Source organism: Gavialis gangeticus, unplaced genomic scaffold (assembly GCF_001723915.1).
Source record: "Gavialis gangeticus isolate Ggan-Ray unplaced genomic scaffold, GavGan_comp1, whole genome shotgun sequence".
NCBI lineage: Eukaryota > Metazoa > Chordata > Crocodylia > Gavialidae > Gavialis > Gavialis gangeticus.
Genome location: NW_017729002.1, coordinates 20,319,920 through 20,341,672, shown reverse-complemented (window position 1 = coordinate 20,341,672; position 21,753 = coordinate 20,319,920). Strand labels below are relative to the sequence as shown.

General features: G+C 46.1%; 1 protein-coding gene across 1 annotated transcript in view; it reads left to right on the top strand.

Annotated features, from left to right (window-relative positions):
• Window positions 1-1,859: 1,859 nt before the first annotated feature.
• CCDC78 (coiled-coil domain containing 78) overlaps window positions 1,860-21,753 on the top strand; it is a 37,523-nt gene continuing 17,629 nt past the window's right edge. Inside the window, 16 exon segments of the mRNA XM_019507603.1 lie at window positions 1,860-2,077; window positions 2,755-2,832; window positions 3,827-3,984; window positions 4,697-4,860; window positions 7,405-7,548; window positions 8,172-8,187; window positions 8,190-8,367; window positions 9,628-9,802; window positions 12,840-12,977; window positions 13,248-13,379; window positions 14,513-14,599; window positions 14,885-15,064; window positions 17,918-18,091; window positions 18,208-18,258; window positions 19,192-19,280; window positions 20,059-20,137. Of these exon segments, the coding sequence (XP_019363148.1) occupies window positions 1,962-2,077; window positions 2,755-2,832; window positions 3,827-3,984; window positions 4,697-4,860; window positions 7,405-7,548; window positions 8,172-8,187; window positions 8,190-8,367; window positions 9,628-9,802; window positions 12,840-12,977; window positions 13,248-13,379; window positions 14,513-14,599; window positions 14,885-15,064; window positions 17,918-18,091; window positions 18,208-18,258; window positions 19,192-19,280; window positions 20,059-20,137 (1,959 nt within the window). The 5' untranslated portion in view covers window positions 1,860-1,961.

Here is a 21,753-nt window from a genome sequence, read left to right as displayed (position 1 = left end):
TGGAGAATTGGTATCTGGTCACTTCCATTTGTGTTCATGAAAAGGCAAGCTCTTCCTCTTATATTTAGTGGTGCACCCCACTCAAGGAGTGCTACCAGCAAAGTGAAGGACTCAGTGGCCAGCAGTTCTTTGTGATGTCAATAGTTGAGGTAACATAACAAAGGCCTGAAAACTAGCATGGTCCTTGAACTATACAAGAGCATGGCTTTGCTTGGACTCAGGTAAGTGCTAGCATAAGCACCCAAAGCATGTGTACAAAATTTCACTTTTACCTATGAATTTCACCAAAGTCCTGTCAGTCTCTTAGGAACACACAGTGCAGCTGTTTTTCATTTATGGATAAGGACCATTCCCTTTATTAGTCTACAAACCATGTTACATTTCTGTAAAGGGGAGAAATGAATAACAGACACTTACAGTGCTACCCATAGGAAGGACGAATCAATGGTCTTAGGACTCGAGATTCGTAGGTTTTTCCTTGGATTGTGTTCCTGTGTACTTATCTGATCTGTGTTTTCATATCTATTAGGCCTTAAACTCTTCTGGGTTGGGCAAGCATTGGTCAGGGCTGATCTAGAAGTAGCTATGCTTATGTTCTACTATGGGTATTTCCCACACTTCTGGTCTTTGCTGGTTCCATGGGGCCAGGAAGGATTTTTTACACTTTGCTGCTATGTCAGGGGATATGGGGCAGCAGGGGCTCACCTTTCTCAGAAGCATTTGGTATTGGCTGCAGTCAAGGCTGGGGATTTTAACTGGGGCCTGCTAGTGCTCCTGCTGGGACTTAAACCCAGAGCTGACTGGCTAGAGGGTCTCTGCCCCTCTGTTCTGGGCGAGGCTGATGATCACCACCGCATTTGGGGTCAGAAAGGAATTTTACTCCACAATAACTTGGCAGGAGGGTGGGGTGGTTTGCTGGCCCCTGTAGCAGGAGGTGTGGTTCTCTTCCTTGCCTTGCCTGATTGTATTTTAAGCCCCTTGTTGTAGCACAGCACTGGCTGTTTTGGTCCCACTCCTTTACCTGCAGCAGTTTACAGTCTTGGGACCAGTCTACAGTGTTGGTTGTGGTTCTCAGCACTGGCTGTAGTTCTGCTAACAGCTTTGGCCAGGGTGGTCAACCCCCGGTCCGAAAAAGGTGGCGGGAGGGGAGCGGTGGCACCAAGCGCCAGTCTCCGCTGCCAAACGCTGGACCCTAGAGGGGCCCCGAGCACGGCGCGCCCTGGCCTGGTGCCCGGAGGTGGTCGAGGCCTGGTCCAGGTACACGGCGACTGGCTGGAGGTGCTGGGCCCGATCCCGCCCCGGGAGCCAGGAGCGGTGCTGCCCTGGGGCGGACACCGGGTCTGCGCGGGGCGCTGCTGCCCCATGTCCCCGGCGGAGCCTGTGATCCGCGTCCGCCCAGCGCCGCCCGGGCACTGGGGGTCGGGGCGAGTCCGGCCCGGCCTTCGCGGCACAACGCCCGCCCCTCCTACGGCACCGGGACCCCGCGGGCAGGCTCGCGGCTCAGCGGCGGGCAGTTCGGCCCCTCAGGCACTGGGAAAACACGTGTCTGCCTCGGGTGGTCGTTTGTCCCTCCTGCCCCTCCGTCCAACACCGGGGGAGGCGGAGCGTGAAAGACGCACTTCCCTTCCGCGTGCACCTCCGCTCCTCGCCCGGAACAGCTGCGCCCCGCGGTTGTCATGGAGACAGCACGTGGCGTTATAGTCCGGGGGGAAAGCGGTGGTGGGAGAGTAGCAAAGGGCCGAGCACAGTCGCAGCCTGGTCATTCCGACAGACCCCGGCCCGCGCTCAGCCGCAGCCCTTGGGGTCAGACGCTGCCTTCGCCCAACGCCCGCCTCCGCCGCCTCCTTCACCACCAGCGCCGCGCGAGGGGCCTGGGGAGCGCCGCGGTTTCCGGCCTCGCTTGCCGCAGCCTCAGATTCCCGCTTCTCCCTCCAGCCCCAGCGTCCTTGGGATGAACGTTGATGTGGTTGGGAGGATCCGTCCGAGTAGGCCGGGGGAGCAGGAGCTCAGGGTGCGCATCCCCCGGTCCGGAAAAGCTACTTTCTGTGGCCCCTGGTGGAGAAGGGATTTCATTTAGGTCCGGTGGAGCCACTGCTGCTGCCCCTGTTTTCTCCAGTCTTCCTGTCTTTCACCACGCCCCTTCCCTGAGCGTTTGTGACTCTACTGCTCTAGAAAGGGAGCTAGAGGAAGAGCTCTTCTTAGGCCACCAGTAGAGCTGCCTTGGGATGATCTGTATGTAGAACCTCTGGTATGCTTGCAAAGGGATAGAAATTACTTTTGCAATGCGTGTGGTCTCTGGTGGGAGGGAGAAGCAGATCCCCCAATTTTTGGTGCATGTTGAGGGAGAGAAAGGACAGGATCATTCTCCCATTATGCAGTTCCTCCTCTTTTTGCCACCATTAACTGCCCTGGTGCCTTCAAGCTCCAGCGTTCACTTTGCCCCTCGAAAATTCTGTCCCTGTATTAGTAGTCAAGCTTCACAAATGATTGTGACCTAGTGGGTTAGTGTTGGCTCCTTTTTAATAATCTGACTTCTCTCCCCCTGGTACTTCAGCCCACTCACCATAGAAGATACCAGCGTTATATATCCAGCATTAGAACTCTTGTGCTCCAAGATACGTTTTTTTTCTTTTTCTTTCACACACATTCTTGTTGATTGACAAGTGGGTTCCCACAGCTCTAGCAATTAATTCCCCATCACTGTTTTGAATAGTTTCCCAGACAATTCCTCTAACTCTTGCTCTCTCTCTTCAGTTTTCAGGAGCTGTTTGATGGTAGAGCCACCACACAAACTGTCTTCTCCAAGGCCTTGCAGCCATTGCTGAGCATTGTCCGGACAAATTTTAAGTGTATGCTGGTAACACGAGTTAAGTTTGATCATGCGCAGACAAGCAGACGAGGCCTGTGGAAAATTCCACAGCATGACCTATTGACTTGTCAATCACAACTGACCTAGTTTTGTGGCAGCGCGCATGCTCAAATCTGCCAACTATCTGGCTTGTCAGTCAAACTCTTATAACAGTGAACATGCTCAACTCTGAAGAGCATGATGTAATTAGAGTGGAAATTTCTAGGAACAAAGCAACCTGATTGGCTACCTGGTTGCCTTAAAAGACTTGTGAGCCCCTCACCTGGGGGGGAGGGAGACCCACTCTGCTGGCAAACAGAGGCTGTCTTGGCAGGGACTGTCTCACTGGGAGAGATCCAAGCTGAGAGCAGAGGCTGTTCCCACAGCGACTGCTCCTCAGCAGGGCTTCCTGGCCCATTGGTCTCCTCCTCGCTGCGGTTTTGCTGATCGATCCGATTCGTTTTCGTATTGATTCCTTTGGCTACTGACTGATTTTTGGCATCAACCCTGACTGCGATTTTGATCAACCTGGCCTACCTCCATTCCGACATTGCTTACAATCGACCTTTGGCACCGTCTTCGACCATCTGTTCGTCCACTTTGGACTGGCGTCACGTCGTTTACATTGTTCACCATTTTCATGTGTTACAGTTCCATTGTTTGTCATCCCAATCAATAAGCTGTTGACCAGTCCTGGGACTTTTGAGTGGGTAGCCGCACCTAGCCCCTGGGCTAGAAAGCAAGGGCTCACTCGGGAACCCTGTGGACCAACAGACCCCTTCGTTGTTCATATACTGTAACTGAAGCAAGCTTCTCTGCCTACGCTTCAGTAGTGTAAGTAAATAAAATACACGTGTTTTGAAACCGCACCGAGTCCCGTACCGCTCAGACTCCTCACCGCTACTCCCACCTGTTCCGATCTGATACCACTCTCGGCCCACCGTGACCTTGGGGCCGCTGTTCTCCGACAAGCATGTCTGCTGAGGGGATGAATGTGAACTTCATGACCTTCGGAGAGTCTGACTCCAGGAAGTGGCACTTACTGGTGGGTGACAGAAGTGACCGCTCAGGCCTTATCCCTCTGATAATTGATTACCTATTTGGGGAGCTTTTGACTGAAAAGAGATTAACAATTGGTGAGCACCAAAAATCTCTGATCAGTTCTTCAGCTCCTCCAGAACTGAACCAAACCAATTGCCTGGGATACACTCAGTGAATATGCTTGTTAAACACAACTGAGTCCTGTAGATGTCCACTAGCAACAAGGAACACCTCCCTTCAGATGCAAAGGGACATGCATTCTTTTCAGAAATTCTTGTCGTTTTCACAGTGCTTATATTAGACCTACCGTGCTGTGCTCTAGGGTGGCTGGCTGGGAGAAAGGGCTGAGTCACAAAGGCCTAGATTTCACATATTCACACTGTGGGCTGGATTTTCTGGTTCAATCTGTTATATGGGTTTGAATTTTTACCACCCACCATAGTTTGGCACTCCCACCAAAGGTTTTATTTGCAAGTCTTATCTGGTTTTTAAAAAGCTGTAACTGATAGCATAGTGCAGGAGAAAAAAACCCACAATGGCAATGGCATTATAGCTTTTAGCAGGTAGTGAGTATGTGGTTTATCAGACTCAGAGTTTATGACCTGAGATCCAAGCACTGGCATGATAAAGCCAGTGCACTTTGTCTATCCCAACATCTGTACATGGTTGTGTGAACTCGGCATTCCAGGAGGCTGTAGGTAGAAAGAGACTGGGAATAGCCATCCCTGTTTTAATTAGCTAATGAAATGACATGGTATTTTCCATTGCTTTTGCAGGAGGATAAGATATAATTGCATGCTTCATTAGATTCTTCATCTCACAAGTGCCAGAATGGGCGTGCCATTTGGTCCCTTTCTGTGTCCATGTATGAAATATATATTGAGGTGCTGAAAGATCTTCTCCAGAAACCTGGACCTGATACCACTAATTTAGAACTAGCATACTCTGCTCAAGATGGAGCCTATATCAAGGTAACTATTCCTTCTTTCTTCCTCTTCTTGTTTGATCTCTGTTTTTTGGCTTTAGGCTTGACCAGACACTGAGAAGTCACTCAGACTTGTTCTCTGAAATCAGGGATTTTTCAAGGATTATTATCACATGAGACAGTTTCTTGTCTAAACTCAAAAGACTGATAGAGAAGAGATTAGGCAAATGATCATAACTCCTGGGTGTCAAAAAGTTGCATTTCTTTAGGTCTTCACAACTAATTAAAATTTTCCAGCTTTAACCTCATGTCCTGCAACCCACCTTTATTTATGGTCTCACATCACAGCCTCCATTTCCCTCACTAAAGTTTCATATATGCTTGGGGATATATGCCAGCCTAGTCGTTGCTGACTGGCAGTTGGTGTAGCTGCACCATGTGTACAAAGGCAGACTAGATTTGGCATTGAGTTAATTGGGGATTATCCAGTTTAGAACCAATTAGATCCATTGGGACAAACTTCTCCATGCTTACACTTAGACAAAATACAACTACCCCAATGGGAGCTGGAGCTGTTGCTGGGTGTAGATAAGGCTTAGAAGAACTTGGCGAAGCCCTCTTTGAAGCTCACTGGTGCCACTCCAGTGGCCATTAGACAATGCAGGACATGCCCTAACACCTTTGGGGACATTACTGAATTTGAGCAAACAGGTGGCCCTTGGAAGAACTAACTTTAAAATGTATTTTGCGTCTGAATTTGCCTTTCTTTCCATACAACAGCTCCTTTGGAAGAAGAAAGTTTGGGGAAGGTCACTCCTTCCTGGAACTTGGCCAAAGTTCAAGTAGCTTACCCTCCTGTTGGATCCTGTATTATTTCCATTTCCTGAAGGGACAGGAAAGACTTTAGAGATCAAAAATGCAAACTGTCCTTTATTATTTGCTATCTGTGCTGTGTTATCTGGGGTTTGATGAACGACACATGAGCCTGAGCTATGAAATTTAGATCCAGATCCTGATAAAAATTTACACCAATGTATACAGCAGGATTGGGCACAATATGGGTGTGGGCCAGATTTTGTCCACTGAAAGATTTTGTCCAGCCTGCGGCAGATCCCTTGGTCCCGCTCAGCCCAAGCATGAGGGGCAGCCCGGGACGTGGTACATGTGACTGGTCCTGCTCCCCCAGGCATGCAGTGGGGCAGTGGTAAAGCGGCGGCTGGGCTTGATGCCCAGCTGCCCCTGCATCAGTGACTTCTTTTGGCCACTGCCAGACCTGGGCCCATGGCACAGGCACCCTGGCCCATCTGCCCTGCACCCACTGCTGGGGTTGGTACCTGCATGGACAGGGTGTACGGTTGGACAGATGGAATGGAGCCACAGGAGGACTGGGAGTGGTGTTTGGGAGCAAGACGGTGGGCAAGGCTGGGATCACAGGGTGGTGATAGCACAGGGCTGGGGCCAGAGCAGAGCTGCGATCTGCTGGCTACACAGCCCTGCAGTAGTTGTAGGTGCTGTGAGCAGGTGTGTGTAGGGAGCAGACCATGGCTCTGTCTCAGGCCCTGACCCCGCGCTGCCATCACCTCAAGATACCAGACCCGGTCCTGGATGCAGCTTCCTGCCCACCCATGGCCTCATCCTGTCCACATGTCTGTGTGTCCTGCCTGTCCAGGTCCTGCCCAGTCTCCAAGGAGACTCCGGGATGATGGGATAGTGACAGGGAAGGGCTGGTGCCTGGGGCAGAGCTGCTATCTGGTCCCTGCATGCCCCTCCTCACAGAACTGGTGCCTGCCACAGGGGTGTGCGGGCAGTGGATCACAGCTGTGGCCAGGGCCCTGGCCCCATGCTGTCACCACCCTGCATTCCCAGCCCTGGCCCCGTCTGCCTGTCCTGCTCCTGGATGCTGCTCTTCACCTGACTGCAGCCCCATACCAGTTGCCCAGCTGAGAGTAGAGCCGGTTAGGGAGTTTTGGTGAGCTGTTGCTCAGGGGAGTGGGGGAGGGCAGTGGTGCTGACCCAGCCTGTGACAACTCACCAAAACTCTGTATGTGACCCATGGGCCCAAATAGTTGCCCACTCCTAGTATACAGCTTACTAGAGAGATGGAGGTTATCCCTAAAGCATGGGTTTGGGTTTAGGATAAATGGAGCGATACTTAAGCGGCAGAAAGTACTGTATTAAGTTACTGGAAACCTCATTGCTAATGGACTTGCTTAATGTAATAAGTGATGGTAGATGTTAGTGCTAGAGGCAGGGAGGCAGGTCTTAAGGTCTGACATGGTGTTTCATAGGGTGCTGGACTGAAGAATTTGGTTGTCTTCTGAATTTATGGTCTGTGTGTCCCTGCCCAGCAGGGAAGAGCAATCATTACATGTAAACAAACATATACAAAAAACAGCAGACAGGCTGTCATGTCCTGGGCTGGGCAGGAGTGAGGCCAGCGTGGGGAGAGAAGAACTCTATGTTACTGAGGATCTTGCTACATAATTTGGTCAGATGTGATACACAGGACATGAGGGTTATGATTCTATCCCTCTTGGTTCTCAGGCCTCAAAGCCCAGATGTCAGCTAGGCACACTCTTTCGTTTCTTAGGGGCTGTCCCTGGTGAGTGTGTCCTCAGCAGCAGAAGCCACCACAGTGTTCCGCCAGGGCAGGGTACGCAGAACTGGGGCTGTGAGTGACTATGGACAAACTTCAAATCATTCTAGCAGCATCACTCATTTCAACCTGCAGGTGGTGAGTTGTTGCCTAGTGTGTCAGTACTGAGTTGTTTGTATGTGTTTCTAAATGTTTTGTTTCTTATGTTTATTTCTTTTGTCCCCTATAATATGTGCAGGTGCATTTAGCTTACCATTGCTAAGTGTTAACAAAAGAAATGCCGGGAGTAGACATAAAGTTTCTGTAGTGAACAGGGATCCTGGTTTTCTCTGATTTTAAAAAATCCCCAATTTTCAGTTAAAAGAAAGTAACCCCAAATCCACATTTTTCTGGAGAGAGATGTAGAGTTGGGGTTACTTTTTCATAACCAAAAGTTGGGGACTTGCTTAAATCGGAGAAAACCAGGATCCCTGGTGATGAATCAGACCAATGATCCATCTAATCCAGTGTCTCATCTTTGATGGTGGTTAGACCCAGCTGCTTAAGTAAAGGATGTGACACACACATCTATTCGAAAGCTTCATGCTTTTTCATTTCCTCCATCTATCAAGCCTCCCTTTTAGTTGTTTTCCTAAAAACTCCTTGTAGGAGACTCAAGTGATTCAACTCTTGGTAGCAATCTGCCTGACTCTAGAGACTCAACAGTCCTGGCACTACTAGCTGCCTTGGGTTCTGACTGACTGTTCCTGTGTCTCTTGCAGCATCTTCGTAATGAGCCCCACCCATTAGGTCCTGGCTGAAAACTGTGGATCTCCCTGGTGCAGAGAACCTTACTGAGAACCTGTTGGCTGGGGGTGTAAGAGAAAAACCTTTGCTGAACAAATCTATGCTGGCATCCTACCAGGTTGTGAATGAGCTGGCAGGCTCCCCGTGTCCCGATCAAGTTATCAATTACAGGTGAATGTTGTCATAGTAACCATTTGTCTGCCGTGGTGTTGTCTGGGAACTGAGTGCAATCTTAGTTATACCTATGGAAATGCAGGCCAACACCAGTCAGTGGATTCACATTGGATTCCCACTTGTGTAACTGAATTTAGAATCCAGCTCACATTGTACAAGTTGGGCAGAACAGACTGTTTTCAGTGGGCCTGCATTCATCTAAAGGTCAGATAGGCAAGGCCTGGACAGTGCAAGGGATGTGTAGTACCTATTGCATGCAGCCGTCTCAGTGAGACTGACTCAGGGCCATGCTGCTGGGTAATGAGTAGGACATGGGGTAACATATGTGCTCTGGTGTACTTAATTAACATGGAATAAAGGAGATTCAATATCCAAAATTGGATGAACACAAGTCCTAAGGAGTAGGCAAACTGACTATTTATTTATTAAGATGGCATTTTTAAAGGAACTCGAGGGAGTTAGGCAGTAAAGCTGTGTGGGGTGTGGTTTTCCAAGGTGGAAATGTTTTCCACTTCTGAATCAAACCAAAAATGCAGATCTCAAAAATGTCCAGTAACGTAGAGCTCGCCACATCATACATATTCTCCCCTTCCCCCTAAATCTCTTCCAATTAGTTAACAAATTTAATTTTGCTAGCATAGAAACATTTTGATCTGTTTGTTGTTATAGTTAGATTTCTAAATAAAATTTTGTTTTGAACCCAAGACACTTTATTTAGACAATGCTGAAATAGGCTATTTTGCCAATTCCAAAACTTATCTTCCATATGTTTTCAAATTGGGATGTTAGTCAAAACCAATCCTTATTTGCTGAAAGTTTTGGTTTCAAGAAATCAGTATGTTTTCAATAGAGAAACTTTTTATGCAAAAAATACCTGACTAGCTGTGCTTGGTAACAAGGTCCTTTTGAATATCAGTGGGATTTAGATACCTTAGTCCCTTAGTCTTTTCTTTGAAAATCCTAGCCCTGGTCACTATCCAGGTTGTGTGATATTCTTTTACCACACACCCATGCTGGAAGCAGTGAAATGAAGGATTTCTTATGTTCTGTTGTCTGGTGATGTCTGTTCCCTGCATCTTTCCCAAGACACAGGGAAAAACTTTACCTGGTTTTCATAAGTAAAATGAATGCTCACAGTCTGAAAACTGGAGACGAAAGAGTTTATTGTCATGTGGCACTATGGAAAGAACTTCTAGTTCATTTCAGGAGTGGTAGAAAATAGATTCCAATGATAATTTTATTTTAATTTCCTCACAGTGATTCCAGATTGACTCAATTGCTGGAAGAAGCCCTGGGTGGAAACAGCAAGACCAGAGTTATTTGTTGTCTGTCTCCCTCCCTGGATTCCTGGCATCTAGCCACCATGCTGAAAATGTGCATAGCTCCCTCACAAGTCAAGGACTTCCCTGTTGTAAATAGCTATTGTATGGAGGTATGGTATGGTTTCCTTTGGCCTTCATGTTGCCTTTTCTGAGAGGAATCAAAACTTTCAACAGGGCTCGGTTTAAACTCTACCACCAATGTTCAAAGCATAATGTTCTCTGGGTGGCTAATGCAGGTTAAAACTGAGGTTGACTTAAGGCAAGGGTGGGCAATTATTTCAACTGGAGGGTTGCTTAATGACTTCTGATGAGCTGTCCAGGGCTGCAAGGGTAGACCTGCTGCTTCACAGCTACCCCACCCCCTGATCGCCATCTTGAGACCAGAAGTCCCACCCCTTAACCCCTGACCTTTGCCACCAGAAATACACCTTTTGGGAGGGAGATTTGCTATCTTGGAACCGGAAAAAACCCCCAAAACTTACTAAAAATCAAACATCTGCTGTAACATATTTTAATTTTATTTTAAAAAATGTTTTTGTCTTGATTTATGTGCGTTTGCATAGTATATATAGAGATGATTGCATAATAACTCAAAATAAAGTCTTACACTTGTATATTGTGGGGGGGTGAGGTGTGGTTGCGGGGGTGGGGAATGGGGCATGTGCGTGTGGTTTTTGAAGGTGTGTAGAGGGAGTGTGGGTGGGTGTGGGGCTTGTGGGGAGTTTGGGTATGAGTGTGGGGGTTGTGGGTGGGTGTGAGGGTATATGTGGGTGGGGGTGTGGTTTGTGTGTGGGTGTGGGCGCCGTACTACACGTCTCTGTCACCATAGGAAGGTGGTCATTCCTACCATGCCCCCTTTAGCTAGCATGTTTTCCCCCTTGGTCCGGTGAAATACAGAAGCGAAGTGGGCATTCAGGAGTTCAGTTTTTTCCTGAGTGTTGGTTACCAGCTGTCCTGAAGTGTTAAGCAGAGACCCCACACTTCCATTTGTTTTCCTTCTGCTCCCTACATACCTAAAGAAAGATTTCTTATTATCCTTGATCCCGTTGCTAACTTAAATTCAGTTGCCACCTTAGCTTTCCTAATCTTTTCCCTACGTGTGCAGACTGCTGTTGTATAGTTCTCCTTGAGGACTGTCCCAAGCTTTCATTGTGTGTATGCCTCTTTTTTTCTTTTTCAAGAGGACCTTGATATCCCTATTAAGCCAAGAGGGCTTGCTAGCCCTTTTGCTACCTTTCCTTGTTGGACTGCTGGGAGACCCACAAAGGTAGAGGCACAGAGCCAGCCTGGTCCAATGGCATGCAACCTCTGAAAGCCTGTCTTTCCACTGTCTTTCAGAGAGCTAGCCACAGGCTGGTAATAATTGTTTTTTGGAGGGGCCCTGTGGGCCTGATAGAATGGCTTGGAGGGCTGGATCTGGTCTGTGGGCCATATTTTGTCTGTCCCTGACTTTAGGACTTGCCAGAATATGCAAATCTGTCCTTACCCAGCAAGTTTTATATTGGTCCAATTAAAAATCACAGTTGAACATTTGAGCTTGCCTGTGGTTTGAGATGACAATATGTAGTGTTTGCTGAACTTAGCAAATGGAGAAGTAAGGATAAACCCAACCCTGATCTCAGCCTTTTTCAGTGTTATTCAGTCTTAGAAGTCTCAGACCAGTGGGGCTTGGGAACACTTGAGTTGATGTTCCTCAGAAACAGTAGAAAGAGATGTTGCCTTTCTTATTTTTATAATGGCACAAAGACCAAGTGAAAAGATATCCCAACCTCTTGTCACATCACAATTACCCAAAATTTGTGACCAAAACATAGGGGTATCAATTCATGCCACTTTTTTGTAGCAGACATCTTAGGTTTATGACAATCACTCTGGATGTCCTGCCACACTTTTAGCTTCTTTCATTTCTTGCAGTCTCAGAACAGCAGAGACTCCCCATGACTGAAGAAGGGTGACTGTGCCCGAAAGCTTGCCAAGAAAATGTTATCCGATTACTTAGTTAGTCTAATAAAATATATCACATCTACTCAAATAACCTTGCTTAGCTCTGTAAGTGGGGAATGCATCACCTGTTGTCCCACTCATTGATCTTGTAGAACAGTGAGCAATGTGTATTTTGCCCAGTAAAATGAATCAACTCTGCTAGAACACATCCCAGGACAGCTGATCTTCTTTACTTGGCAAGATTTTTTTCTGGCTTAAGTGTAGAGACTGTTACTCGCAAAGCGGTATCTCATCTCCTAATGGTAAGTGGTGGAATAGCATTTAAGTCTCAGCAGTGTTCTTTCCATTTTAGTGGGGTGGAAGGAGAATGGTACCTTTGGAATGTGTAAAAATCCTTATTTCTGTCCTCACATTAAAAAAATCGGCTTCATTTCTTTGAGGGTAATAGAAGTCTCATTTGCATGTGGCCAAGACCCAGAAAGGGTCAAGTCAGCAGATGAAGTGGTATTCTGCAGTCCCAGGGGGTGTGTGGGTTTGTTTTAAGATGACTCTTATTTTTCCAGTTTAAAGATACTTCATTACAGGGTAACCTGTTTTGAATTCTACTAGTTTAGAAAAGATGTAAGGAATTCTTTCTCCTCTAACAAAATTTATCCTGGGCTTTTAAGTTTCAGATATGGAATGCTTCTGTGATCTGTCACTAAATGAAACCTCAGTGAAAACCTCTTACTTGAAATTGATATGTGGGGGTCACGTTGTATCTGAATACCTATAGATAGTGTTTCTGGTTGTAGTCTCCTGCCCAGGAACAGAAGGGTTAAATTGGTCTGGCAAAGGACATTTAATAATTTTAATAATCATCAAATAGGAGGAACATGAAAAAGTTATAATAAAGATAGCAGTGAGATGTTTAGCACCATTCATGTAAGAAACTCCTTTCAAGAGCCTTGTTAAATGTCCAATATATGCCATTGCCAGAATTGGGACAGCAGACTAGATGCGTTACTGCTCGCTTTCCCTTTTGCAAGTGTTTTCCCCCTTGAGCAAGTGCAGATGCTTGTTCCACCTTAAGCAAGGTGAACACCACACCCTCTAGCAACCTGAGTTGATAGCAACCCTGTCTGTGTTGCATATGGGAGAAAGCTGTTAGTGGATGCAGATGTCTGCCACAAAGGTCTCCCATTCTGATTCTTTGTTCCTCGGTCCTTGCTTACTCAGTACCGTGCAAAGCTTCTGTCTCTCAAACACCGATCCTATGCACACATGGATCCTAGAAAGGGTGTGGAGAGTGAAAGCGTGAGTGCTCTTCGGGAGGAGGTTCAGCACCTCACTCATGAAAACGTAAGTATGGAAGATGTTGATCCCATCCCTGGATACTGACCCAAGTGTTTTAGATAGGAAATCTTAATCAGAGGATGCTACAGGTGACAGGCAATCCCATTTTGCAGCCTATTAAAGCCACTGTATGCACTGTGTTTTTTGTCATGTGAGCAGTACCTTCTTCCCTTCTGCCAGTTCCCATATTTCTGCAGTATTGTGAATAGAACAGGAGGGAGAAGACCTTGTCTCTGCTTATTCTAGTCAGTTGCTGGAGCTGATTTTTGTTCCCAGGTGCAACTGCAGGATAGGAATGAGAGACTGTATGCAAAGCTTGGAGAACTGCAGGAAAAGATGGGGAAGCTGGCAGGTTCCAAAACAGATTTGTCATGCAGACTGGTTTTCAATGAAGAGGAGAAACTTAAGGTAATGCAGACCCTGCGGGAGCTGGAGAGACTTGAACTCTGGAGCCTGAAGTAGTGGTATGTAGAATCCCATGGTTATTTCCCTATGAGCACACACACATGTGCATTCCTGACAGCCTGTGCTCTATGTTCCTTAAAGTACCTTGGCTGAGAAGGACTAGAAATGACATCTCTGTAGCCAGTATTCCAGACCTCTTCCTTCTGGAGGAGGCTGAGACCTCTCTAAACGGGTATCACATAACCTTTATACTCTTTGTCTTTGGGAATTCAGTCCTGACTTCTCCATACTTCTCAGTCAATATATGTCAGGGCCTGAACACTTTCATGCTTAACTGTAAGAATCAGCTCAGCCTTGGTATGTACTTATAGTCAATGCCTCCGTCACAAACTGGGGCTCAGATCAAAAGGGGCATATCTGGTTGCGGGCTGCACGTGTTTCTTTGTTGTCTAATGTTGAAATAGTATATTTTGCCAATTTCAGAACTTATCTTCCAAATACTGGTATGACCAGTAACAGTGGCCTCCATAGCAGTCCTTGGACTTTAGCTGAGCTTCCAGATCATTACAACAGGCTGACCTGGTTTCTCTTAGCAAAATCCTGTGGGTCTCTTACCTGAGTGAGGACTGAATAAATACTACAGGATTTGGTCCACAGGTTGGAAGCTGGGATATGACAGCTTCTTTTTTGCTGTCTGGCACTATGTTGGCAAACTGGTGTGAACACAGCATACTGTCATTATAACAAACCCTATTTATAAGAGTTTCCCTGCTTTTAACTATCTCAGCAACAGGAATCCACTTCATTGTTGTGTTACAGCAAATTGAGTAATCTTCTTATACCATTTTAATGAACTTTTTCTCTGTGTCGCATGGGGTTTGGTTACAATAAGGCTGTACTGTGTAGACTACTTTTCAGAGTACCGGGGGGAGTCAAGCAATCACAAGGATGCTACCTACCAAAGCTAAATCTCTCATTTTAAACATAATTTTTGAGATTTTTCCCCTCAGTATCACTTGTGTCTCCCTTATGTTTTGGAGCCCATCATTTCAGGATTATTGTTAGGAAACTGACATTTCCTACTGCAGATTTATGCATCCAAGATTGCATTACAATCTCATTTCTCTCTTGCCTAGATTTCCAAGAACCTCATTGATCTCCAGATTGAGACAAACAAAATGAGGGAGCAGTATGAGGCAGAGAACTTTGAACTGAAAAATCTGGTATGTGCTACTTCTTATAGCCCATTTCTGTTGCTTATCATACTCTTCCTCTGCCAGTTATGCTGACACCATGGCTACATGTAAGGTATCTTTTTTCTTTTTATGACTAAAGATAAAAAAACAATTTTTCCCTGGCTCTGGCTGGAGCTGTTAATCTCTATCACTTGCATGTGCCCTGAAACTCACCCCCAATGTCTCTTGTGCCCAACCATGGCTAAGAACCTGTTTAGCTAGCCAAGCTCACTTTCCATGGTGCTGCCTAGTTATGCTTCCCATGCAATTCAGATTCTGACCCTGGAGAACCATATTCTGGAGTTGGAGCTCCATGATGAGAAGGTCACTGGGGAACACGATGCCCTACAGGAGCGCCTGCTGGCTATGGAGACCAATCGCAAGGAGCTGGCTGATGAGTACATTGTTCTGAAAAGCAATTATCTGGCCCTGGGCAAAGAGCATGAAAAGGAGGTGAGCCAACTCTGCTAAGGTTTCACCAGAATAAGTGCTTGCTATTACTGCTGCCTTTCCAGTTCCTGATCTACATCTACTCTGAATGCCCCATCACAGCTCCTGCTCCATTTAAAGCATGCTTCATTTCCCTTTGTTTGTATGATTTTTCAGAGGCTACATACAAACTAATCTGGCTTCTCTCTCTACATTTCTTCTGATGGTGGGAATAATCTTAAAGGCACATCATCAACCCAAAGTTTTGCAAACTGACCAGTTAAAATAAAATCAAATTTCTAATAAAATAATTTTAAAACAATCCTTAAAAACTGTTACCAAGGGCTTTTCTGGTGATATTTAAAAGGTCTTTTGGGACAAAGAGCACTAAAGGCACTCTACACACACTGTTCTCCATGAATCTTCCTGCATGTTCCCTCTTCAGCTGTTTTGTTCCTGGTAAACATTGTTCAGTACAGCCTAAGGAAGAGCAGGGATGCAAGCTCTGCACAGAGCAATATCTAAGAGTGATATTACTGTGTTGATCCACAGGTTAGAACATATGACTGTTCCCAGTCTAGCAAAGCAGGCAAGGCAGGAAGCATTGTCAAATGTACAAAGTAAAAGAACTGAATAAATGGAAAGGGATTTTTCTTTGAACTGTTTTCTTAGTTGTTCTTGTCCCAGAGCTGATGAACATTTTTAAGCAATATGTGATTTAACTGCTATATTAATAATAAAGCAATTAGTCAATTCCTGTTTGCACAAGCAACAGCTTATAAACAACATTTCCCCTGAGAGCACCTTCCTTTCCACAATTCAGTCAATGCTCCAGGTAACAACAACAGACACTTAGGGTCAACATAGGATCATGGCACCCAGGTTGCAGCTAGCTGGCATCAACTCTAATAGTTTGTATCGTTCATTTAACAATCTAAAAGGTCTTTAGAAAGTTAGATAAATGCTGGTGTTCTTGCTTTGTGGATGGGGAAGCTCAACCATTTTATGAATTGCCCAGTCACGCAGCTACTTGGTGGCAAAGCCAGTATTGGAAACCTGGCAGGGTGAAATCTTAGCTTTGTTGTAGTCAGTGGAGCCAGGATTTCATCTCTGGTCTCTGGGAGCCTTGTTGCCAGCTCCAACCATGGGACATTGCTGCCTTTAGCAAAGGAGATTTTGAATTAACAGATTGAGCATAGTCACAGTGTGTGCCTTTTGCTGCAATTTTCTTAGCAAAGATTTTCCCAAAGGAAACTGCAAAAGGAGCCCAAGGTACTCTCCTCAGGGGACAATGAACCTTTTGCACATTTTCAGTTACCAGCTCTCCTTGTGACCTTGCCAACATGTTTTCATGGCTGTGTGGCCCAAAAACAGATCTGTGAGCTCATTCCTGATCACCTATAAAATAATAGTGCAAGCCTCTGAATAGTAAAATTTACAGTCTTTTTTTTAATTCATAAATTGTTCCATATCCAACCAAGGCCAGGGAGATCAGCTGGGTTTGTCTTTTCAGTCAGAGGGCTCTTTTTAAGGAAATTCTTCCCCTTAGGAAGTCAGTCAGTCATTTACTATGTGGCTGTTTCCAAACTCATTGTAAATGCTGCCCTTTCAAGTCTGTTACTCTGTGACCTGCACTCAGCTTCCCCTTCCCTTCAACCCTTTTTTATATATGGATCTGGATGATGGGCACCAAGTGGGACCAGTCACCCCAAGGGTGGTCAGGACTGCTGCTTAAGGGAGGCAGGGAGGGCCTTCTGTTGATCCACATGAGAGTGCTATAAGGTTGACTCAGAATAGGGTGGATTGATGCAGCCTTTCTGAAACAGCCCCATGCAATGCTGCTACTGTCTCTTTCTCTTACTGGCCAAGTCAAGCGGGGTCTCTGTACTCCTGCAGCTCTTTGGCTCAGATTGTCAGAATGGACAGAGATGCGGATAGATCATTTGAATCAGAGAACAAGAAGCCTGTCCTTGGCAGTTCCTGTCAGCTGTCATAGCTGTATCTCTTTTTGTTGTTCTCTCTTTTCTCCTCCAGTTGCTGCCTAAGCCCACCCTGTGTTATCTTTTGATCACCCATTATCTAAATGGATGACTAAAGTTACCACAGAGTCACATTCTCCAGGATTCACAGTGCAGTGATAACAAGTACTCAAACTTGTCCCTAGTCATAAATCCAATCAAAGTATTGTTATCTCCTCTGAAAGCTTCCCTTGAGATGTGAATTCCCTTTGTATTCATTCCAGGTCACCTGTAACTGAGCTGGTCTTGCAAAGATATACTTTATCTTTGTGAAATGTGTTACTTCACACACCAGCACTCTGTTGAATCTCAGTGGCTAAGTGGTGCTGTGGGTTAATCTACCTGTATTGACCTTGATAAAGAACAAAAATGAAACGAGTTGGGTGGTATTGGCCTGGTTCCTAGGGGACATCTGTCCCTTCTTACATCTTGCAAACTGACACGTTGTGAGGTGACTAGAAGTGTTTGTTCAGGAAAATGTTATCACTGCAGTAGCAGATGGGGCTGCAAAACAGGGTTGAGATACACTGACAAAGCTGTGGGGGGAGTTTGGAACTTGTCCTGCAGGGCAGGACTGAGGTCTGTTGGCAGAGCTGTGCTTGTGGGGTTAAAATTATGTAGCAATCCCTCTACTCTGTCTGGCTGGTCCAAGTACTTGTACCTGTCCTGCATTTTCAAGAGAATTAAATTTCACCAGTCCATTGAGACAGGAGAGGGGAAAAAAATCCTGCTATCTAAAGAGAGTCAAGTTCAAGCTGCTGTACATAAAGTACTGTGTGAACATGCTTAATAATTCACACCCAAAGCTGGAGAGATTAAAGCTTAAACAAAATTGTTCCTTTCTTCTTGCATTTGATAGGTTGCTAAGAATGAGACGCTGAGTCTAGAGCTGTTGAACCTGGCCAGTGCCAGGAACAACCTTCCCCAGCCACAGAATAACTACTCCTCAAGCCCAGCCACAGCCCACAAAACCTCTGCTGAGCTGGAGAGAGTACGTGCAATGGTCCATCACCTCTCTGCCCGTAAAGTGAAGGTATGGAGTTGTCTGCTCTCATTGCTAGCCTGATCCCCTGGCTTTCCCATGAAAAACTGAGGAACACCCCAGAGGGTCATTAATCAGTGGTCTGTCCTGTGTTTCATTGAAATCAGCCAGAAGATGTAGTTGCCTCTGAATATGAACGTCGAAAGCTAGAGAGAAACGTGAGTATTCACTGTAGTGCATGTCTGTTCTTTGTCCTGTGATGCTTTACATCCTGTGGCTAATCCTACCTGCTGCCCAATACCAGTTTTCCTCCTCTTTGAAAGAGGATCTTTATGTGCCTGCAGTGTTGTAGGCAGAGGTTCAGGCAGGCCTCTATTGAGCAAATAGAATTAAGAGTTTTAAAGGGGGTATCTCTGCTTTCTTTCAAAGGTGGGTAGCCAAGTGGATAGTGCTCTGCACTACTGTGCAGGAGACTTGGGTTTGATCTTCTGTCCCATTTGCTTTTCCTATAGGCTGGAAGAATGGCAAAATCAATCCAGGTAATATTCCCACTGGGGAAAAAAAGAAGTCAACACAGCTTGTGCTTGCTTAGGTCTGTAGTATATTTGGTTGAAGGCCACAAGTTGCTCAGTAGTAACCTTTCTGGCTGGTTAAAGCATCGTTAACACTTATTCCTTGGCTGCCAAGATTGTAGAAATGTTAGTGATAAAGAAGACTCAGGGTGCTGGGCTGGAGAAATTTCTAGCTTCATTTGCCTCATAGTTCACACACTCCAGACCAGGACCTCAGCCCCCACAGCTTTTCTTGTGATACTGTAATCTTCTTGCTCACATCTCACCGCAGTCAGCATTTAGTGTGATGATACTCATTAAACTTGGTGGCATCAACACTTATTCAAGCAGAATGGCTTTGAAATCCACTTCCTGTTGTATCAGGTGTCTTGTAGTGTATTGGTTGCAGTCATTAAGTCTTCCCTTTTCCTTCATTTCCCACGGAGGAAAAGGGAATCATGGTTAGCATATTTTCTTCCAGTGAGCTTCCAAGCCAACAGGAACCCAGTAATTTTTTTCTTCTTTTCAATGAGCTATGCCTGGAATTCAGCTGTTGTATTTTCAGGCTACTTCATCTTTCCATTCATTCATGCCCTGCAGTTGCTTGGAAACCAGGATCACATAAAAGCTGAGATTGAAAAGATGAAGAAAACATATGACTCACAGCAGCAGAAGTTGGAAGACAGAGTGTGAGTGTGACATCCCTCCAGCTAGTTACTGATCTCTCTCCAGGTGCTGGCCTCTTTCCTGGGGTATCTAAACCTCATAAGCATGAATGAGCTTATCATTCATTTGGCAGAATAAGAAATGAATATTCCTCTTCTTTTGACTGATGGAGAAGTGAGTCCCAGAAATAAAAGGTGGGATTTTCAAAGGGGCTTTAGAGATTCTATTGAAAGCCAATGGGATTTAGGCTTCTTTGAAGATCACAGCCTAAGTGACTGTTTCAGGGTCACATAATGAATCTGTGGCAAAGCCAGAAATTAAATCCAGGTGCCTGGAATCCTCTGCCTTAACCACATAGTTATTCTTTTCCTTCTCAACAGGTAGAGATGGTGGGAGTTTGGTTAATGTTCTGAGAGAGGTTGTGAAGGGGTGAGGCAGAGACCCTTTAAGTCATAGTATCATCGGATGAAATTTTTTTTTGGTTATAAGTCCCCTGATTTTGGTAGTCTCAGCCTAGCATCTTGTGGACTGTGGCTTCCAGTTACTGCTAGAAGAGCCTTGCACTGAGACACTAGGTTCAATGAGACATGATGGCCAAATTGTAGGGAGGTGTGGAGTAGGAGCCTTGCACAACTCAGGCCTGTACTTTGGCTTTGAGCTATACTATTGATTCCTCACCTCCTCAAGTACCACTTACCCTACACCAAATGGCACAGTTTGTATTCTGGGCCCGTGGAGCAGCCATTAGTGAAAGGCAACACTAGATTTAAAACTATCATAGCCTTTACTTTTTACATGCAGGATTGCAATGGGGAAGGAGCTGCAGGAGGCCAAGAAAGCAATTCGCAACACTCAGCACAAACTGGCAGAGCAGTCAGCGGTAAGTGCAGCATTGCTTCTAACCCCTAATTCCCATCCTAGGATGTCAGCATCTCCTTCAGTTGTACAACACCATGCCCTAAGTGTCATTAGCTGGGGCTAGTACTGAGATGAATGAGGCTCTTGTCTGCAAAGCCTTCCCTCCACAAAGCCTTGTCAATACATGCAGTTTGGAGGGGGGTGCAGTTGATGAATCCCAACTCCTGTTTCCCATAGCAAGGTCCCTGTTTGAAGGAGAAGTTCCTAGGTTCAGCCATTTTGTATGTCAATGATATGCTGCATACCAGTGTCAGGTGATCCACCATCATTAGGTCAATCTTGTGCTCCTGCCTCTTGGTAGCCAGAAACAATGCTTCCCTGGATAAATGATTCTGCTTAGTACCTGGACCTGGGAAGATTTAGTAATTTCAGTATTAGGGGCCATGTGGTATGAATACCTGATATTAGTCCACCCCCTCTTCTCTGGATAGCTCTGTGTGTTAGTCCATAGGCACCAACTTTTATTTTTGCTGGGGAGGGGGCCTAAAATGATGGACATGTGGAAAGTTTTATGCATTTCAGGTGACAGCCCTCTTCCTGAGGAAGCCCAGGGCCCTTGGGCTCCATGTACTCGGCACCTCTGCTTCAATCAGTACCCTTGTTTGTAAAATGGAGACAATAGTAATGTGTCCTTCACAGGGCCCTCGCAAGGTTCCATTCACTACTGCTCATGAGATCACCAGAGGGGGAGTACTCATGAAATGCTCAAAGGGTAGAGATTCTCTTGGGGGAACAAGTAGTGGAACATAGATTCATAGATGTAGGGTCAGGAGGGACCTTGTAGATCTTCTAGTCTGACCCCCTGCCCTGGGCAGGAGAGAAAACTGGGCTCAAATGAACCCAGCCAGGTAAACGTCGAGCCTCCTCTTAAAGACCCCCAGGGTAGGAGCCATCACCACTTCCCTTGGAAGTTGGTTCCAGATCCTAGCCTCCCTGACTATGAAGTAGTGCCTTCTAATGTCTAGCTTAAACCTACTCTCTAGCAACTTATGGCTGTTATTCCTTGTTACTCCGGGAGGCTCTTGGGGGAACAAGGTCTCTCCCAAACCCCGCTGGTCCCCCCCTTAGTAAGTTTATAGATGGCCACTACGTCCCCCATCAGCCTTCTCTTGCGAAGGCTGAACAGGTTAAGGTCCCATTGCTTCTCCTCATAGGGTCTGCCTTGCTGTCCCCAGATCATGCGAGTGGCCCTCCTTTGGACCCTCTCAATGCTGTCCACATCCCTTCTGAAGTGCGGCGCCCAGAACTGGACGCAGTACTCCAGCTGCGGCCTGACCAGTGTCACATAGAGGGGGAGGATCACCTTACTGGTCCTGCTTGTGATGCATCTGTGGATGCATGACAGGGTATGGTTAGCTCTACTGACCATGTTCTTGCATTGTCGGCCTGTGTTCATCTTGGAGTCAGTAATGACTCCAAGATCTCTTTCTGTCACCGTGTTTTTGAGAAGGTAGTTCCCCAGCCTATAGGTATGCTGCTGGTTCCTACTGCCCAAGTGCAGCACCTTGCACTTGTCAGTATTGAATCCCATCCTAGTTTCATTTGCCCACCCCTGTAACCTGTCCAGATCCTGCTATA